Source organism: Fusarium falciforme, chromosome 7, assembly GCF_026873545.1.
Source record: "Fusarium falciforme chromosome 7, complete sequence".
NCBI classification, from domain to species: domain Eukaryota; kingdom Fungi; phylum Ascomycota; class Sordariomycetes; order Hypocreales; family Nectriaceae; genus Fusarium; species Fusarium falciforme.
In genome coordinates this window covers 2,391,897-2,410,513 of record NC_070550.1, presented here as the reverse complement: position 1 = coordinate 2,410,513, position 18,617 = coordinate 2,391,897, and the positions used below count along the sequence as shown (strand labels likewise).

At 50.8% G+C, this 18,617-nt stretch overlaps 5 protein-coding genes across 5 annotated transcripts; 3 read left to right on the top strand and 2 right to left on the bottom strand.

The window, feature by feature from the left end:
* Window positions 1-280: 280 nt before the first annotated feature.
* Window positions 281-8,503, top strand: NCS54_00937400 (Hypothetical protein; the record flags this gene model as incomplete). The annotated part of the gene is made up of 3 exons (XM_053154725.1): window positions 281-952; window positions 1,002-7,435; window positions 7,492-8,503. 3 exons carry the CDS (start codon window positions 281-283, stop codon window positions 8,501-8,503), a joined length of 8,118 nt encoding a protein of 2,705 aa, XP_053010700.1.
* Window positions 8,504-9,296: 793 nt separating this feature from the next.
* Window positions 9,297-10,153, bottom strand: NCS54_00937300 (Hypothetical protein; the record flags this gene model as incomplete). The annotated part of the gene is made up of 5 exons (XM_053154724.1): window positions 9,297-9,395; window positions 9,457-9,648; window positions 9,704-9,814; window positions 9,873-10,026; window positions 10,080-10,153. The coding sequence occupies 5 exons, from the start codon at window positions 10,151-10,153 to the stop codon at window positions 9,297-9,299; spliced, it is 630 nt and encodes a 209-aa protein (XP_053010699.1).
* A 2,352-nt stretch (window positions 10,154-12,505) lies between these two features.
* NCS54_00937200 (Hypothetical protein) lies at window positions 12,506-13,853 on the top strand (the record flags this gene model as incomplete). Its single annotated transcript, XM_053154723.1, has 7 exons — window positions 12,506-12,559; window positions 12,626-12,716; window positions 12,787-12,828; window positions 12,879-13,033; window positions 13,093-13,130; window positions 13,185-13,322; window positions 13,382-13,853. The coding sequence occupies 7 exons, from the start codon at window positions 12,506-12,508 to the stop codon at window positions 13,851-13,853; spliced, it is 990 nt and encodes a 329-aa protein (XP_053010698.1).
* A 587-nt stretch (window positions 13,854-14,440) lies between these two features.
* On the bottom strand, window positions 14,441-16,556 carry NCS54_00937100 (NmrA domain-containing protein; the record flags this gene model as incomplete). Its single annotated transcript, XM_053154722.1, has 3 exons — window positions 14,441-15,331; window positions 15,384-15,500; window positions 16,113-16,556. The coding sequence occupies 3 exons, from the start codon at window positions 16,554-16,556 to the stop codon at window positions 14,441-14,443; spliced, it is 1,452 nt and encodes a 483-aa protein (XP_053010697.1).
* A 1,391-nt stretch (window positions 16,557-17,947) lies between these two features.
* Window positions 17,948-18,237, top strand: NCS54_00937000 (Hypothetical protein; the record flags this gene model as incomplete). Its single annotated transcript, XM_053154721.1, has 2 exons — window positions 17,948-18,001; window positions 18,061-18,237. The coding sequence occupies 2 exons, from the start codon at window positions 17,948-17,950 to the stop codon at window positions 18,235-18,237; spliced, it is 231 nt and encodes a 76-aa protein (XP_053010696.1).
* Window positions 18,238-18,617: the final 380 nt, after the last annotated feature.

Below are 18,617 nucleotides of genomic sequence, written 5' to 3'. Positions count from 1 at the left end.
CCCTTGTCTTCCCTATAGGCCAAGACACTTACCCAATGACTACAGGCCAACGACATCAAAACAACAATCTTCAACTCGGGCACCAACTCGTGATGGTGATGCTGTATTCTCTCACCAGAGGACTGACAGCAGTCGGCTTGGATCCAGGCCCCAGTCGAGTCGAGGGTCTGTAGCACCTTCATTCCGTCTCACAAAGACATTCCGAGTTGTCTCTGGCCTTGGTCTTGATGGCGGCCTCGTCGGGCCTCAAGACAACTCAAGAAGTTATGACCTCGTCGTCATGCCCCTGGCCATGGCTGGTGGTGTCACTGGGGGTTCTGGAGACTCACGATCATCGATGCAGTCCTTCAAGTCTGTGTCAGCCAAGATGAGCCTTGCCCATGTCCACATGGAAGACTTTGGCAATGATGCCCTTGAGGAACCTCATCTCTCCATCACAGCTGGCTTCCTGGCACAGACCCAACTACAGCACAACCTGGCAGGTTTTGCGCTTCAATGCACGACTGCCAGGAAGCCGGAGCAGATTGAACGTCTCTTGACCAGTCTGCAAGCTCTTGAGGTGTCAGTGATTCTTCTCTGCCACCATGACTGTGAAGCCATTGATAATGTCGATTTCTCACTCGCCTCTGGAGTCATGATTGAGAATGCATGCATCCTCCCCAATGGCGAGCGTCGACATTACTTCAAGGCCAGAAGACTCCGAGACATCATGGCACGATGCAGCCAAGAGCGTGAGGAGAGGCCAGAGTTCTTTGCTGGCTTTCTTGACCGCTGGGAGACTCGTCCCAAGGCATCTGTCATCCGTCGAGCTGTCAAGATTGCCGAGCACTTTGGCGCCGTCATTGACCATGGCCCTATTGAGCCGTCAATGGATGTCAAGGCATCGGCTCTTAGTAACCCGATGAGAACTATGAGCGCCTTTGAGTATTTGCGACGGTCCGAATTGATCGAGGTAAGACAACCCCCTATTGGATACCATGACCCTCACTAACATTCCCAAGTTGCAAAAATGCTGGACAACTGAATCGCGGAAAACGTGGGTTCCAGGTGTCTCGGATACAGCCGACGTGGCAACTCTCCCCACTGACGCCCTTGACGCCATCATTCCAAGGGCTTCCGAGCTGTTGAGACATGTCGATGTGTCTCAATCAGCCAAACGCCTCAGCCGCGAGACGTCTATTTACACTCCCTCTCCGGAATACCTCGAACTGGCCCCGAAAAGAGCCAGCTTTTGGGAATCTGGAAACGGAGGCACCTCTTTGTCCCCCCTGGGATGTTTCCCCCTCACCTCAGAGCCCACTACGGAGCATTTCGACGCTGTAGTGGAGACGCAGGTTCATCTCGGCGAGCTTGGCATGCTGCAGGTGATTGAGGGGAACGACGAGCAGCGCCTACTCGCGTCTCTTAGATCCCTGCAACAAACCACCCACTGCCAAGGCTTGGTACATGATCTTATCTCTGGGCTCGCGTCTCGGCAGATTCGCGTCTTCAAGGGTCTCAAGACCGGGTTTCAGATCCCTCGGGCTGATGTTTCTTTCTGGGGTGTTTCCAAGGGTCGTGACTCTGCCACCGACCGCTGTGTTGACATCTTTATCAGCCTGAAGGCCCCTGATGATGCTGCTACCGTTCTCCATACTTGGCTGGCCCACAATGGTGTCCTCCGGGAGCAGAGATTTGAGGAAGAGCTCAGACTTGAAGAGGCCAACAACACACTTGATGGGTCTGGTCTTCCTATCAGCATCCGAGAGTCGATCAAGCGTGCCACCTATGGCGAGGCCCTCAGCCTCACGCAGAGACTTCGTGTGTCGAGGATCAACCATCCTATCACCGATGCAGCAAGCCAATACTGCCGCTCTCTTCTCATTGAGGAGACATCCAAGGTCGCTTGGAGACAACTCTGTGCACGTGCTGCTCTCGACGACTCGTTGAGCATGCGAGATGTCTTGAAGCTGCGCCTCGAGCACTTCATGCGCCAAGGTGCTGACAAGTTGCCTGCCCTGGACAATCTTGTTCGCCTTTATGAGATCACCCAGAAGACTGTTGATGAAGCACTGTTCTTCGGTGACAGAAAGGTTCTCAAGGCCCTGACCCAGACCCTGCTATCAAGCTTCGACCCATGGCAGTCATGGAACAACTGTGACTACATTGACGTCAATGCTGATCTCTTCGCCCTCATATTCTTCAAGATCCTTCGCCGATCAGCCTTTGAGGACGTCTATCTCGAGACCACAGACCGATGCCCTCTTTTCCTGTCTGAGCCTGACCAAGCCGCCGTGTTCTCTGAGCTTTGGATTCTTGGCTCTCAATGTCAGATCTACTTCGACCTCCTGCCTCGAGATATCGGACAAGTCATCTCCAAGAGGTATCGCCTCCTCCTTCAGGATGATCCCCCGCCTGCCGACTACAGGAGGGGCAAGGAGATCATGACCATGTATCCAAGCTCTGATGCTCGGCCAGCTGAAGAGAAGGAGGACAGGACCAACCCGGGCTCTCCTTCGCTTGATCTCACGGCCCATGAGAGGATTCAGAGGTGGAAGAAGCAATTCGCAGCCGCTGGTGCCCTCTCTATTTTCTGTCTTCCGGCCATTGTCGACGTCACGCTGCTCACCTTTGTCGGTCGTGGATGCTTCATGACGGCTTTCATGGAGCCAGACCATCTTGAAGTAGCAGGTTTTGCTCTCTTGGCTGCTATGCTTCTGACCGCTGGTGTCACAGGATGGGTTGGAAGCACTGGCAACTTCTATCTCGCCCACTACGCCTACGACAACATGATCTACTTCCACGTGCAGAGGCTTTCGGGAGGCTTCGTCCTGACTCTTGCCGTGAGTATCTGTGGTCTTATCGCCTTCTCCCTCCAGAAGTCAGTTGGTGCTGGCTTTGTCTTTGTTGCGTATCTGGTCAGCATCACCACCTACTTCAACGTTCTCGGTATCATGAGCACAATGCATCTCCACGAGGCCCCGCTGTCTTCTGGGCGACTGGTTGTCTTACAAACGCTCCCTCTTCTCCTGATCTCGCCTATTCTCTCGGCCTTTGTCAACGGCAACGACCTTCAGATTTACATCCCGGTCATGTACGCCTTTCTGTTCCTTGTTCTCTTCCGTTACCGCCGTCTCTGCCAAGAGTGGTCCAACTGGATGGAGAAGATTCCCAAGTTCACCGAGGCCGACATCGTCGAGTGGTACTCAATGAAGCTCAGCTCCGACAGCACAGACAGCGATGCGGCCTCTAGCAAGAGCAGCACCGGAGCAGTTGCGCGGGAGGCATTTGCATCAGCTGTGACTGCTTACACTCGTCGTACCCGAGATGCCAAGGCATCTGGCATCATGTCGGATGCCCTAGTTGTGCGTGTTGCCAACGGCATGCCCTATATCAACTGGCTCCTCAAGAAGCTGTCCGTTGAGGGATCCTCGCCGCCCGAGTTCACCACGGCTTGGTTCACGCAGCTCGGAGAGGCTATCAACCAGCAACGTGTTTTGAGACGTGGCCTGAAGGAGCAGAGTGCCTTCACTCTCTTCCGCCTGGCTCGTCATGATGTTGGGCAGAATCTGGGCCTGTTCCTTATTGCCCTGATGGATCGCTGGCTGATGTTGGTCATGAGTGCGCGACAGCCATACCCAAGCATCTACACGGACAGCCGCGCCCGGTATGGCATCTGGCTGACCATCGTCTACTTCTGCTCGGCTGCTATTATTCTTGACTCCACCCTCCAGAAGTACTGGAGCCACCGCTACGAGGTTTCTCAAGAGAAGCTGGCAGGCCTCGAGGATGCCGAACGAGTTGAAGCACAAGCCGAGGCACGTCGTCGACAGAGCATCATCAAGGCTATCATTGATGTCGCTGGAAAGCTCTTTGTCGTCTTTGGCTTCACTACCGTCATGCTCTGGCTCTTAGTCGAGACCAAGGAAACCGTCATCATCTACTACATGTACGTGTTTGGCTACACTGGAGCCATCGCCTTCCAGTTCAACAGATGCTTCACCACCAATGTTGGCGCTCACATCACTGTCATCATGTGTTCTGCTGCTATCGGCTTCATCGTTGGCTGTATCTTGCACGCCTTGCCTATGACTGCTGGGTTCTTGTATACCGACATCCTCTCCCAGAACGTTGCTGCTCTCCTTGCAGCGGTTGGAACATCTTACTACTCCTGGAAGGATCCTCGAGCCTCCATGAAGCCAGTCCACGCCCCATCCAAGGGCCAGGCCTTGTGGACTCAGCCAAAGATCACTGCAGAATGGCCGATGGACTCTGACATGACTTCGGCTGATATTCCAGAGGAGCTGGCCAGCGTCAAGGTCTGGTATGACGATGGATCGGCGGCAGCTGAGAGGATCACAGAGCTGTTGCGTCTCAGTGTTCGCGATCCGAGCATTCATTCCGAAGCTGTCAAGTGGTCGGGTGGTCTCGTGCGCAAAGCTCAACAGCTGTGGCATGCTCGAAAGATCACCGTCATGATGTCTAGCAGTGAAGGCTTCTCTCGCGCTGGCCTTGGTGACCTCTCATCCTTCAGCTATAGGGACGGTGATATACTTCACATCGGTTTTGGCGCCATGGGAGAGAGCGAGCAAAAGATAGCAACTTGGCACCCCATGCTCGCTGTCATGGTGTGCGAATCGTTGGTGTATCACCTCGCGCGCTCTGAGCTCAAGCTTCCTCATGCTCAAGCTGTGCAGGCTGAACACTTCGTTCACGGCACTGATGCCTTGTCCAAGCGTATTCAGCTCGAGCTGGCTCCCCAAAACTCCCAGGCCTTGTTCCGCGTTGCTCTCAAGACCGAGATGAATGTGATGAAGCATCTCTGCTTGGGCATTGACGTCAACTCCAAGTGGGAGAGCACACCACAGACTGTACGTGAGGTGATCCTTGACCGTATCTATGGCGAGGAGGTTTCCATCTCTGCCGAGTTTGCTTCTTGGCTTGCCGAGACACAGTTCGACATGCAGAGCGTTGACTTTCATCTCAACCTCACCCTTCAGATCTACCGCCAGTGCAGGGAGAATCTCGGTCGCGTGGTTCACTTTCAACCCCCCAAGTCACACGACTTGACCGTTTTCCCTGCTGATCTGCAGGCCGCCAGCATCCCGTCATCTCATGGCCAACATTGGCTTTTCTCTGCTTTCCGCTACGTTGTCACAGCTTGCTCTTCGCTGGTTAAGTGGTTTGCCATTCTGTCTGGCGCTGGGTCAAACATCGAGCGAGAGCTTAGTTATAGCCTTGCCCGTGTCCCTATGCGAGGAGTTATCATCTGGTTTCTCCTGCTTCTGTGGAAGATCTGTTGGATCATCAAGAACACCTGGGTCTATTGGATCATCCTTCACGACAAGCCTGCCCTTCTCAACATTGCTCGCCTTGCGAAGAAGGGTGAGAGGCGCAAGATCAAACTGAACAGAGGCGCCATCGTTGTTGAGCAGCCGAGAAAGACGGTTACTGGCTTCGTGTCGAAAGGCCATGACGGTTCTATGCTCCTGACTGTGCATAACGGTATCCTCAAGGAGCCTCTTAAAGAAGAGGATGCCCTGTTTATCGCCACGTACGATCCGGATCTTCGTCTGGAGACCCGCGTTGAGAAGGGATCGTCGAGGACTGCAATCTACCAGTACGCTGAGAAAACCTCCTCCCGCCAGCCTACCAGCATCGAGACTACCTACAAGAGTGGCGTGTCAAGTACTGGCTTCTATGACAAGTACGGCAGAATCACCAAAGGAACCATGTCGCTCGATGGCAAGGATATTGCCTTCCAGTACCACTACCGGACCACGCCCAAGGGCAACGCCGACCTTCTCCGTGCCGACTACAAGCCCGCTGACTCCACTGCCGAAGACTGCTTGTCTGTCTTCTGGGGTAAGCCAGTCGACCCAGATAGCTACGACTGGGTGCCATCGCAACTCGTTCACTTGATCATTCAGAAGATCGATGGTCGAACGTATGTCACCGAGTACGACTACCAACATCGACGTGATCCTACCATCGTCTCGCATCTCCGAGAGGCAGATGGAAGCAAGACCGCCCTCTCTAAAAGACCGCAGCTCTTCCCCGATGACAGCAAGCTTCTTGTTCGACCAGAGAACCTGTCGTTTGACTCGGAGGACCTTCTCATCTACCACAACCGGCTCCAGGTTAGAGAGATGCGACGCAAGGCAAACAACACACCCACTCTCGTGACATACCTCAACCCGCTCTTCTGGCTAGCCCAATGGAATCGACGGCTTTACAAGCGCATGCCAACCTGGCGTGTTCGAACTGAGCTCTGGAGCCTTTGGGTCAAGAGCACCACTCTTGACGCCTTCACAGCATGCTGGGTCGACGAGCTTATCCTTCGAGAAGAGCCCTTGCTTCAAGATTACTGGCGTGCTAGGGACAGTGGACGACTGGAAGAGGCGCGCAGGGCTCTCGATGACAAGATTGATCACATTGTCTCAGCCATCAACATCGACGCGGACGTCTCCGAGGTCAGCCTGCTCGCTATCAAGACATCTGATCTTTACGCCATGGGCCTTGGAAACGATGCCAACCCTGTCACGGCACAGCCTCAGAACTGCTACAAGGACACGGAGGATCGTATCTCGGTGATCTTCAACGATATTGGCTGCTGGCCTGTGTCTCCTGGAGGTGTATCCAACTGCCGACGTGATCTAGTCAACGGACACACCACTATCCGAAACCACGTTCTCGCGGAGTGTGCCAACGACTATGGTATCCCGCGCTTCCAGATTGAGAAGAGTGTCCAGTCCTTGAAGTTGCTCCCTCTCTGGGGTCTTGATGGCAACACTGCTAATCACGGTCTTGTTGACAACCTCCTTCAATCTCAGGTCGATGAGAAGATTGAAGCCACCGACATGGATGCAGATGTTACGGGCATCTTTGTGCCTCTCCTCACAGAGTTCGTCAAGGGTGCTCGAACGAAGCAGTACTCGCGGGCAGACCTCATAAAGTACAGTAACGTGTACCTATCCATGGCCAAGTATTACGAGACCAAGGACTACGGTCTCACGTGGAAGTCTCCTGTGGTCCAGCGAGCTTGGATGAGGGCTTGGTTGATACGCTATGATGACAGCAACATCGCCGACGTCTCGGAATGTTTCGAGATGGAACGTCCCAGCATGTCGGACTTTAGAGACGCCCTCGGTATCTACATGGCTTACCTCTTCATCTACGCTGTTCAGATTCCTGAGGACTGTCCTCGTGTCTTCCAGAGCACGCACCACGGCATCAGCAGTCTCTTCGGTATGATTCTTCAGTGCCATCGGGGGGTGACCTTTGGTATCTGGGACCATGCCATTCTCTGGCGAGAGACATGTCTCAACATCAGCCCAGCACAGAGTGAGCTGCCACTTGCGGTGCAGTCTATGCTTCTTGCTGGCATTGGCATGGCCGCTCGCCTCGCCTACTTCCACGCCGACGTCATCATGCCCTGCGCCTCCGTCTTCAACCCGTAAGTTTTCCCTTTGTACTATTGACTGTAACTATCGACTAACATGATCATCGTAGCATGTGGGAGGTTGAGCTTGGCACAGACGGTGGCAACATCGCTAGCAGAAACATGTTTGAGCGCAAGGTTGACCCCATCGTCAACGGAATCAGCAACATGGATGCTTTCAAGCCTGTCGACAAGGTCCGCACCGACAAGCCCACAGTTGTCATGCTGTCCAACGTGCAGTTTATCAAGGGAGTCAAGATCGCCATCCAGGCTGCCGACATCATCATCAACGAGATGGGCTTTGAGGACTATCAGCTCGTTGTATACGGCGCCAAGGACAGACAACCAGCCTATTGCCTCGAGATGGAGAAGCTCATCGTCGAGAGCGGCCTCGCAGGTAAGGTGGTGCTTGCCGGCTTTGGTAATCCCAAGGTTGTTCTCCAGGACGCTTGGCTCTTCATGAACTCGTCCATCTCCGAGGGTCTCCCGCTTGCCATCGGCGAGGCAGCCTTGGCTGGCGTTCCCATCGTTGCTACCGAAGTAGGAGCCACTGCTCTAGTGCTCACAGACCCGCAAGATCAGCATCAGCAATACGGTGAAGTCGTCCCACCCAACGACCCCATGGCTCTCGCTCGTGCTCAACTCAGTATACTGAGCATGGTCGGACCTTGGGCCAAGTTCACTGCGGATAAGGAGGCCGAGGCTCCAACACTGCCAGATGAGATCCTGCCGGAGCATGTCGACTGGCTTACCAAGCGGTTCTATGAGAAGGCCGATGACCGCCGCAAGCTGGGTCTTCTGTCTCGCGAGGTTGTCCTTCACAGCTTCCACGGTAGCCGCTATCTGCGAGAGCATGAGCAGATGTACTGGATCCAGTGGCATATGTCCCAGATGCGGGCCAACGGTGATTTGAACGGCTCTCCTTTCAAGTTCGGAACTCCACGTCCACTACGGTTTATAGAAGAGGTTCCCGACGAGAAGGTAACCGAGGATAATGATTCCGAAAAGGAGAAGGCAAAGCCTCTGGTTCTGAGGAAACAGCATCAGCCAGAGGACAAGTCTGAGGGAGGTAATCAAGTATAAAAAGGACTGAAGCATGAGTACATCATTAATGTGTTAATATTGAGGAGATACCTGTATCTAGAGTAAATGTTTATTAAATATTATTTTCTTCGTCATCATGCCGTGTCTTGCAATCAAGTTGCCTGTGGAATAAACATTTACCCCATTCATGACCTTGTCGGGGAGCTACCCTCGCCTGCGCTCAGTGCACCAGTTGGCCGAAAGGTTTTGATGCATTAGTATTAGGGTGATAAAAGGCTTTGCTATGACTAGTAGTGAATACAAGAGTTACTCATGTCGGTGGTTAGCACTTGCTGAACGCAGCTATGTTATCACAAAGGCACATGTAGTCGAACGAGAAATGGGGCCTGGGGGTGGTTATAGCCGCTAGTATAGGGCATGGTCCGTTTATCATGCAAGGCATTTCTCCTGTTCCCCATGGGGTTCGCAAAACAAAGCTTCGACTTAAGTCCCGTCAATAGTTTTTGGTGGCGTAAATAGTTCGATCGCGAGGTTAGCTTCACAAAGCCCATGGGAACATGGATCGAAGGTGGATCGCTTTAGTACATAGGCTAACCATAGACTATTGCTTGAGCCTAAGTTCAAGGGCGTGCCAGATTAAAAACCAATCGTAGTTTTTGTTTAACTCTCATCGTTCCATCTCGCATCCTTCGTGATCCTACCCAGTCAAGGGTGATCATTAACCATGACAGCAGGAATCTCCAGCGAACTTGAATCCATACCACCCAAGCTTAAGGCTCAAGGCATGGAATTTTCTCGCCAGTATCTTCTTCCCCCATTGAACTACGCCGGCCTAGGTCCCGCCAACGCGACTCTCCTTCAGGTATGCAGCGATCTTGGGCCTGGCCTCAATTGCCTCCTTGAGCTTCAAAAGAGGACCCGAAAGTTTCGGCTGCAAGTTGAACAGTAAGTAAGTATCAAAACGCTGTATTGGAACGGGAGGCATCACTTACTGGGTTGGCGCCGATTCTTTGATCGTTGTCAAGAGACTGATAGACCGCAAAGTCGACGTATGTAATCTTGTCGCCGAGCAGGTATGGTCCTTCACGCTCCGCGTAGTACTGTGTGATGACGTCGTAGTACCATGGCAAAAACTCGTTGGTGAACTCCTTTGTGACACCCTTGAGTTGGGGCACCCAGTTGTACTCGATAGAGGTCAGCCTACATACAACAACGGCATTTCCAGAGAACAAGACTTACCCTCCAGTCTATGTAAACATCCGCGGCAGCATCGACAAAATACTTGTCCTCGCTCGTCTCTCCATCATATTGGCCGAGCTCTCGAGCTAGATAGCGGAGAATCGGGATGTGCTGTGAAATGCGCAATTAACACCTGGCTTATATATCGAAGGGTGTGGTATAAGCAAACCTGGGTCAGAATGAGGCCATTGTACTCCAATGCAGGCACCTTGCCCGTCCTCGTGATGCCCTTCTGCCGGAGCTTCTCACTTGCGGCAGGCCAGGTGTCGTCGTAGGGATAGCGGACCTCCTTGAACTCGATGCCGGCATCTTTCAAAAACAGACTTAGTTGTAGAGTTAGTGTCTTGAATTTGCAATGGGACCAAAGTGGACTTACTTGACGACTTCACCACGACCAAGGCGGCCGATGTCGAGGTAGTGATAGACTGGGAGGGCGGATTGGGCAGCCATTGTGTAGAGTAGATAGTTGCTGTGGAGTCTTGATAAGATGATTGTTGATAATTAATCACTGCTGTCCAGGCGCAATGATACTGCTATTATATCTTGAGCTGTGAAGGGCGTCAATGGCATGAGGTCATGCTGACGTTCCACTCGGTCCAAAGGATTTGGAATCATTTTGGTCATTAATAAGCCAACTATGGATGACTTACATAACTCACCCGCCATCGTCAACTACGCCCTTCTGAGAGTATACTATCGACGAAACAAGCCATGTATGAGTGTGCGACAGAATTGAATGTTCCGTTATCCCGCACGTCGTCGGAAAACCCTCATGTCCGATATCACTCCTCAGCTGCTGCTCTCCGAGGAACATTGCCCAGAAACATTGTTCTTGGCGGGAAGTGAACTTGAGTGGAGTTCAAGAGTTGTTTCTGCTGACACGAGAGAAATGTATGCGCCTTGCATTTTGTTGCATCTCTTAAACGTCTCCTCCGGGGGAAAAGCAAAGCCATCTCCAAGACTTGGTTTCAGCCGTGGAGGAAAGGTTCTCGGTCTTGCACTCGTAGTGCGGGAGTCTTGTGTGCTTTCCTCGGGACGCTCACTGGGATATGGACATGAGCATTGTTGGTAACGAGCCCCGACACATGGATGGTGTCATTGAGCACTCGTAAAACTCTCCGTGCAGCAGTACATGCTCAGAGTTGTCGCATACATGACTCTGTAACATCAAGTACTATGGTGAAACGCACCCACTGTACCGTCTGGGGGGCTGGCAAGTTCAAAGCAGCGGCCAAGCAGTGGCGCGCAGCCAGGCAGAGGTGGAACAACGCGTTTCTCGCGAGACGCGTCTTGCAAGGGACACGTCGACCGCGTTCGTGCTCTTGGCGGGTGGCTCAAAGAGGCAATGCGAAACGGAATCATCCAATTCTTGCGAATCGATGCATACATAAACACACGCACAAAACCTGAGGGAGGGCATTGTTAGGAGGCATCTAGCATTTCTCCATCCCGTGGCCCAACAGTCGCGTTGTGTTCGCGTTCAACGCCTGGATGGTGCGTGCATTGGAATTTGCATAACTCGGTTCTGTAGACATAAAATGACTTTATGACAGGTTGTTCAATTATCCAATGCATCGCTTGATTTTATTCTCCTTGTGCATTTTATCCAGATTTCATTAACATCCATTCACTGGGCCACTTGGTGGTTGCCATAGGGTAGCAGCATCGTCCACGACCACCGTGTCGTCAACTCCCATTAACCCTCTATTAGGTGATGTGTAGACAATTCTGAAGCTGATTCTAGATAGCTGATTTTGAAAATGTGAGGCATGTTAATATCTCAACGATGGGTGCAGCCTGCAGAGGCGTCGGATCGTCCACCTGGGATTGCGAAGGTTTTGTCAAGGTCTGTTAATAGCGTGAGAGGCCTGTTTTCTAGACCGCCCTCCGCTATGATATGGGCCTTCATAGCCATATCTGTGACTTGGAAACTAATCAGTTGTGATGATTAGGATCCGCGTTGTCTATTCAAATACCCTGTTTTCTGTTTTCGGCGTCATTGTGCGCTGTTGTCGACTCTTTGCCACACCGCGGTTGGATCGCTTCCCCAAGACCCTTTCGGTCTAGAGACATGTATCTAATAAAATGCTTCTAGTGTTTGATGCCATATATTTAATAAAAGGTACAATTTGCGTTGGAGTCGTAAGATGACATTGTCTAAAATAGAGATGCTCCAAGTGCAAGGTGGAGAGGCTAAGGAAAACAATCCGGGATGAGGTGAGGTCTTGTCAAATGTACTCAAGACCGATCTTGCTCTAACTCTCAAATGAAAGGTCTATTAATTGCGACGCCCAAGCAGTTTCAGAACATTTCAGTACCAAAAAACTGCTATTGCCAAGGCTGTTACGGATATTGCCAAGGCTTCTCCTGCACAGACTGGTTGGGGTCTTGGGAGAGTTCTTTGATAGAGTGGTACTTCCAGGAACGGCTAACACTAGCAGAAATAAAGGGGACAACGAGGCAATGAATATAAAATATGAGATCCGCTAATTTGAAGCCCTAGACGCACATTTACAAGTCTTGTATCGACGTTGAGAGCTTGAGTCTGGCCACCATCGCACCATCGTTTTCACACACTTCCAGAGAGCCAATAAGAATCACTCTGCCCCTGTCAGCTATTCAGTCTAACCACAGATGGATGACAGGCGGGGCGTGAGGGAAAATCGTGTGTTCAAACCCCGCTTTGTCCAAGAACCACATCATCCCTTCTTTCAATCTCTCCACAGAAACTCCAGAAACTCGCAGGTTACGTTTCTTTGACGAGACGGATTGCAATAACCCGTGATAGGGCACCACGCCAATATGCAGGAAATTATTGAGCCGGATGATCATGACTCTACCTATGGCGACAACGAGGTCCGGATCATCCGCTATCTCCGTGATCGTCGCTGGTTCTATGAGGCTAACCCGGGTTTGGGATAGGACACGGCATCGTCGACGGCGAGCTTGAGTAGTTCCATTCTAGACTATAGAAAGGAAAACGGTAGAACTTATCACAAGTTCCACGATGGAAGTCAGTCACATGTTCCCTTCTCCAGGCCTCGAGGGCTGTTCCAGGGGCACTATGAGCTGATTGCGTCCAGAGTATCATTTTCCCAACGATGATGCCGAGAACGAAAGACTAGGTTTGTGCGCCTCCATGATAGTCTGGTACTGGCTAACATGAGCTTCCTAGACCTCCAGCACCACATCTTCTACCTCACTCTTGATGGAAAGTTGGGATTTGCTCCACCCAACAAGCCTGATGCCAAGGTTGGACGGGTTCTCGATCTCGGTACTGGTACTGGCATCTGGGCCATGGATTTTGGAGACGAGCACCCCGAGGCTGAGGTCAGAACCCAAAGCACGTTGATCAAGTTCTACATTCGTCTGACATGTTTGTGTTGCAGGTTATCGGCATTGATCTCTCACCAAGCCAACCCCAATTGTGAGCAAAGCCTTATATGATTCCTCTTCATGCATGGACTAACCAAGATCAAAGTGTCCCCCCTAATGTTAGATTCGAGATTGATGACTGGGATGAGGAATGGACATACTCGCAACCCTTCGACTACATACATAGTCGGATGAATAACTCTAGTATATCTGACTGGGAAGAGTATATTCGAAAGTCGTTTGAGTAAGTCTCTTCATCTTAATCCCCTATTCGTCCTGAAAGTTGGTGCTCACCTTCCCTAGAAATCTCAAGCCAGGAGGTTACATCGAGCTTCAAGAATTCACTCTCCCTCTCTCTGACGATGGCACCCTCACCCCGGAACATGCCCTTTTCCAGTCTATGAAGCATCTCGGTGAAGCTGCGGCCAAGTCTGGCCGCGCATTTATCGACCTCAACACTCTGGGGGGACTACTCGAGAAAGCCGGCTTCGAGGATGTTCAAGAGTACAAGTTCAAGTGGCCCTCCAACACATGGCCACGGGACCGCAAGTACAAGGAACTGGGCGTCTGGAACCATGAAAACATTGTAGCAGGTCTCCAGGGCTTTTTGATGGCGGCGTTAACGAGGGCCCTTGGATGGCAGGCTGAGGAAGTAAACGTTCTTGCTGCAAAGGCCAAGCAAGATATGCGCGATAAGAGCATTCATGCTTACTGGCCCATGATTGTGGTTACCGCAAGAAAGCCCGTGCTCAAGGAAACTTCTGCAGAGAAGTAGGAGATGGCAATAAGGGCTATGTAACAAACGCAGCTTGGTGGTTGCTCCGCGACCGACCCGGCTATCAAGCACATACTTGTTTTACTTCACCTCATGTACTCTTTCAGACCGGTTACTTTTCTAGAAATACTATTGCAAAGACCTTATATAACCCTATATACACTCGTTCATGACCAATTTTCCACTAAGTAGCCTTGATAACGACATCCAAGTGAGTTGGCACAATATGCAGCTGACTGGTGAAGACCGAACTCCTTCACTCAGATCTGCTAAGCAGATGTACGTTATCTTCCAACCGTGACTTTGTAGGTACAAGTTGCGCAAGTCATCTTGGTGATGCCTTCGACTGTGCCGAGAGTATTGGGGGAGGGGTCGTGAGACGGGGTGACGATCAACTTCCCCGCGTTAAGGGGTCATGAATTTTCTTCATTTTACCGAGTGCTTGTGACGCAAGTCAAAAGTTATGGGAGAATATGGGAATGTGCTAGCTAGGGAGGTTACCATTAGCACTGTGTTTTAAGTATAACATTAAAGCGAAAGATGCTATCTATTCATGGCGAACCAACAGGATAGAATAGAATCACCGCTCAATCCGTCACCCATGTTGTTTTCATTAGGTCCTCGATCCGTGTAGGTGACGATGTTTTCCCCTCAAAGACTTCAGTGAGGTTCAGCTGGCCCTCAAGCCTGTCTAGGTCATACGCTCTGAGGGCCACACTGGCCTCAAGATCAGCTATTAAGGCCTGAAGTTGCTTGAGACCACCCGGAAATCGCTGGGGAAACCGTTCAGCAATGGCGCCATTTTCAGGAAGCAACATGCTTTCGTGCTCCAGAAACTTGGACGCTGGTTGATACTCGACATTGAATGGGCGACCTGTGTACTTCTCGAAAAGATGCACAAGGTTCTTCAAGGTGACAGTGCTCGCAGTTGTTGTCATGAATCTCGGCCATTTGTCCAAGTCAAGCGCTAGGGCAGTATAGCGAGCGACATCCGTAGTTAGGGACATAGACATTTTTGCCTCGCCGTCATCTGGAAGGACTGCAACTTGGTTGACGGGGTCGATAAAGAAGCACAGTGGCCTCAGCGGTGTTGGGAACTTGGGCATGCCGTAGTAGTCCATAAACATGCCAGGATAGATATAGCTAAACTCCAGACCCGTCTTTTCAAGCGCGCGTCTGCCGGCCAAGTGAAACCTCTTGTTCGAATACGGTACTATATCGCCGAGATCATAGTCGATGTTGAACTCGGATGGTATGAAGCGTTTGACAGAAGAGGCTTTGTCGGCGGCCTGGATTAACTGTAACTGTGCGTTGCATGCGCTGTCGTTACGAAGGCTGAAGGCGCAGATTACTACCTCGACTCTGTGCATATCCAGGCCTTCGGCGAGGGCATCGATACTCGAGTAATCAGTCTGAATGAAGGGGATGTAGGATTTGCCAGTCAAGGGAGACACTCGCTCCGGAGAATCAGCTGGCCGCTAGGAGAGTCAGAATAATGCATCAAGTGGCGGAAATTCGCGCACGACGTACTCCTCTCGATAGCACATATACCTCATGCTTCCCTGTCTCAAACAATGCCTTGACGATGAGACTGCCTAGGTCACCAGAACCGCCGGCCACTACGACGACAGACATGGCAAAGGAGTGCTAACACTGACCTGTTAAACAGCGCTCGATGTTGAGAGAGCAGGTTCACTTCTTTTGTGTGCAAATCCTGTCGTACTGGACTTCCCCACGGTTGCCTGGATGTGTCAGAATTGAACGAGGCTTGCATTCCTACAGCAGATATGATTGGATCGGCGTCCTGTGGAAGGCTCAAAGAGGCTTGACCGAGGTCAGCAACATCGACACTTGGCCAAATGTGGGAAAAGTCAGGCAGCAACATGCATCGTGAGGGGTTTCTCTCATTGAACCAGCAAGACAACAGCACATTAATGGGCGATCAGCCTACCGAATTGAAGGGCAAAGAATGGTCTCACGCATTCAAATCGTGTGATTTTACTTGGTCGAGAAGGGGTTTCACTGCTGATAACTAGGTTAACTGTGGCTTGATCTTCTTGATTCCCCACGTGTAGCCACCCAATTGAGGAAAGATATTCAGCATACAGAGGTCGTAGAGAATGGAGAATAGACGGAATGTATTTCCGGATTTTCGAATGGCCTTGGCCGCTCTTTGTGTGACTGTGTGGCATGTACTGCCCACTAAGCTAGATAGCGACCAAGAAAATGATTCAAGTAATCCGTTTTCCTGATATCTACTCTAGAGTTCCTGAGGATATCATAGGCAGTGACCACATGGAAGTACATGTTGGGGGTCGCGAAGCCGTTAAGAAAGCCATATGCCGACGAGGTTTTCTTTTCCACGGGCCCCATGTTCCAAGTAACTTCAGAGCTCAGGCTAACAAGCTTCTGCTGGTCGAGTCTTTGAACCATATACCGCATAGTATCAACATGTTCGCGAAGGTAGTCGAGAGTCTTGGGGTTGCCAGGCTGTATAACTTGGGTTGATGGAGGCTGGATCCTCCCCAGGCGTGAAGCAATCGAAAGAGCCATGTCCGGGGCGAGACTGGCGACAATGAGCGTATAGAATGAGGTCTTGGGTCCATTAGAATGGGCTTCCATCTTGTCAACAGGATGTCCGAGAGCGTCGAGGGAGGCAAGGGCATGGGGAACGGCGTCGTCGTAGAGGCAAAATGTGTCCATGTTGTTCACGTGCGAAGATTCAGGTCGAGATTTATGAACTGTAGAACTCTATTATCGCGGGTCTGGCCTAAGAAAAGAGAGGACAAAGGAAAAAGTTGTTCTTATGTCCCCGCTTCTTCTCTTTATGAGTAAGGAAGCAAGGGATTTCCCCCTGGCCTCGGAGGCACTCTCTCTCAGGTCCAATCGTACTCGGGATATACAGCCTCTTTCATCTTTCAATTAATGATTCCTTCTCCCATATCCAAATGCCTCTTAACGGGAAGATGAGTGTAACCTCCGCTTTATGGGTGCTTGCTAGGAGACATGGGACATGGGACCCTTTGGTGACATAGCACACTTCGCAAATACTCTACCTGTTTAATCCGCAAAACCATAGCATAAAAGCCTTATGATTATAAAGATAAGATCATATATAAACTTGAGACTATAGTTTATTTATGTTATATTTTTGTTTACTTATTTTGCTTTGAATTACGTCTCTATTGCCCGGCAAAGTTCTCGTTGCGTATCTATATTATGCCATTTTTTCTTGGCAAGATGACGGGCTAACACGAGTCAGTGCTTGTGAACTGCGAACTGTCTTGAGGGCTTCAGTTCATTCACATAAGAATCCGGGCCATATGCCATCCAATGGTGTTGAGGCTGATCGCCGCTTTGGGGTATTCCTTCACCAAGAACCTCCACTACCTACCTCCGACGGCTCGTCGGCTAACATCTGTGCCCCCTCTTAATGATCTTGACGGAACCTGTCTGATGTACATTCAAAGATCACAAGGTTTCACAAGAGTCTCGAGATCCTGGGATGATCATACTGTGTTTGGTCAAGTCAACAAGCCGCATGCGAGCAGTGGTCTGGACTCATGGTGTTCCGGTGGAACGCTTTGCTGTCCTGAATGCAAATCGGTATTTTATGCATAGGTAGTTTGAAGTTGGCCTTTTCAGCGGGGAACATAGCTCTTTGAGACTGGAACTGAGAGTTTTGTCATTAGGAATTGCCATGAGATATTTAGTTCTGGGCATTAGGGCGTTGTTAGCCATGACTGACGGAACTAGCCAAGGGTGGGAACTTCTCGTGTGGTTGCACGCCACCAGGCTCACTTGCGCTTGTGATATCGTGCCAGTAGTATTGGTAGATGATTCGAAGAGTAAGCTTGATCTCGCGTGATAAGCGGATCGTGGCGCTGGCCAAGAGAAGGCGTGCTCGAAATGACATGGGTCTTGTTGAATGGATTACAAATACAAGAATCCACACATAGGTCCTTGAGTCCATATCGATTATTAATGAAATTGGGGAGTCGTCGTATAAGAGTGGTTCATACCTTACTAGGCAGTGAAGCTATCCATCGCCCATTGATCCGTGATAGAATCTCAAACGAAAGAACACCAAAGAAATGACAGAGACTACGGACATCGGGAGAGAGGAAATCGAGAATTGGCTTCTCGAGGTAAGTCAAGCCAAGCATGACGAAGCATCTACGTCGAGACCCTCACAGGATACTCCAAGGTAGCTAACCCTCTTCGACATCTGCAGTATCACCGTGGCAGTAAGAGCCTTGACGCAGATTTATGGCTTGATAATTTCTACACAGAGGACATCAGTTTGCAATATGCGAACCTCCCTGTTCTTTCCGGGGTTAGTGTTCGACAGGTACGTGTTGTATACCCTGACGCATTGTCATAAATTAATTACCGCTCTAGATGTTCAAGGAAACCTTTGCGAAGCTCGATATGATGACACATGATATTGTGTATTTTGGAATGTTCCCACCTTGATCTTGGCCTCAGCGTTTCCTGTACTAACGGGCCTAGACTACGTCAGCCCTCGTGTTTACCAAGCCGCGACGATCAGGTATTTGATCAAGGGCGATGACCCCGAGAAGGATGTAATTGAGATACCGGGGTTTGCTACGTTTTTCGTTAAAAAAGGGGAGGACGGGAAGATCAGGTGTTACAAGGCCGAGATCTTTTTGGATCCGTTGCCTGTCTTTCAGCGCATTGCGGAGAAGGGTTTGTAAGGTATAATTGACTTTATAGTATTCTAGAGCTCATTATTGCAATATA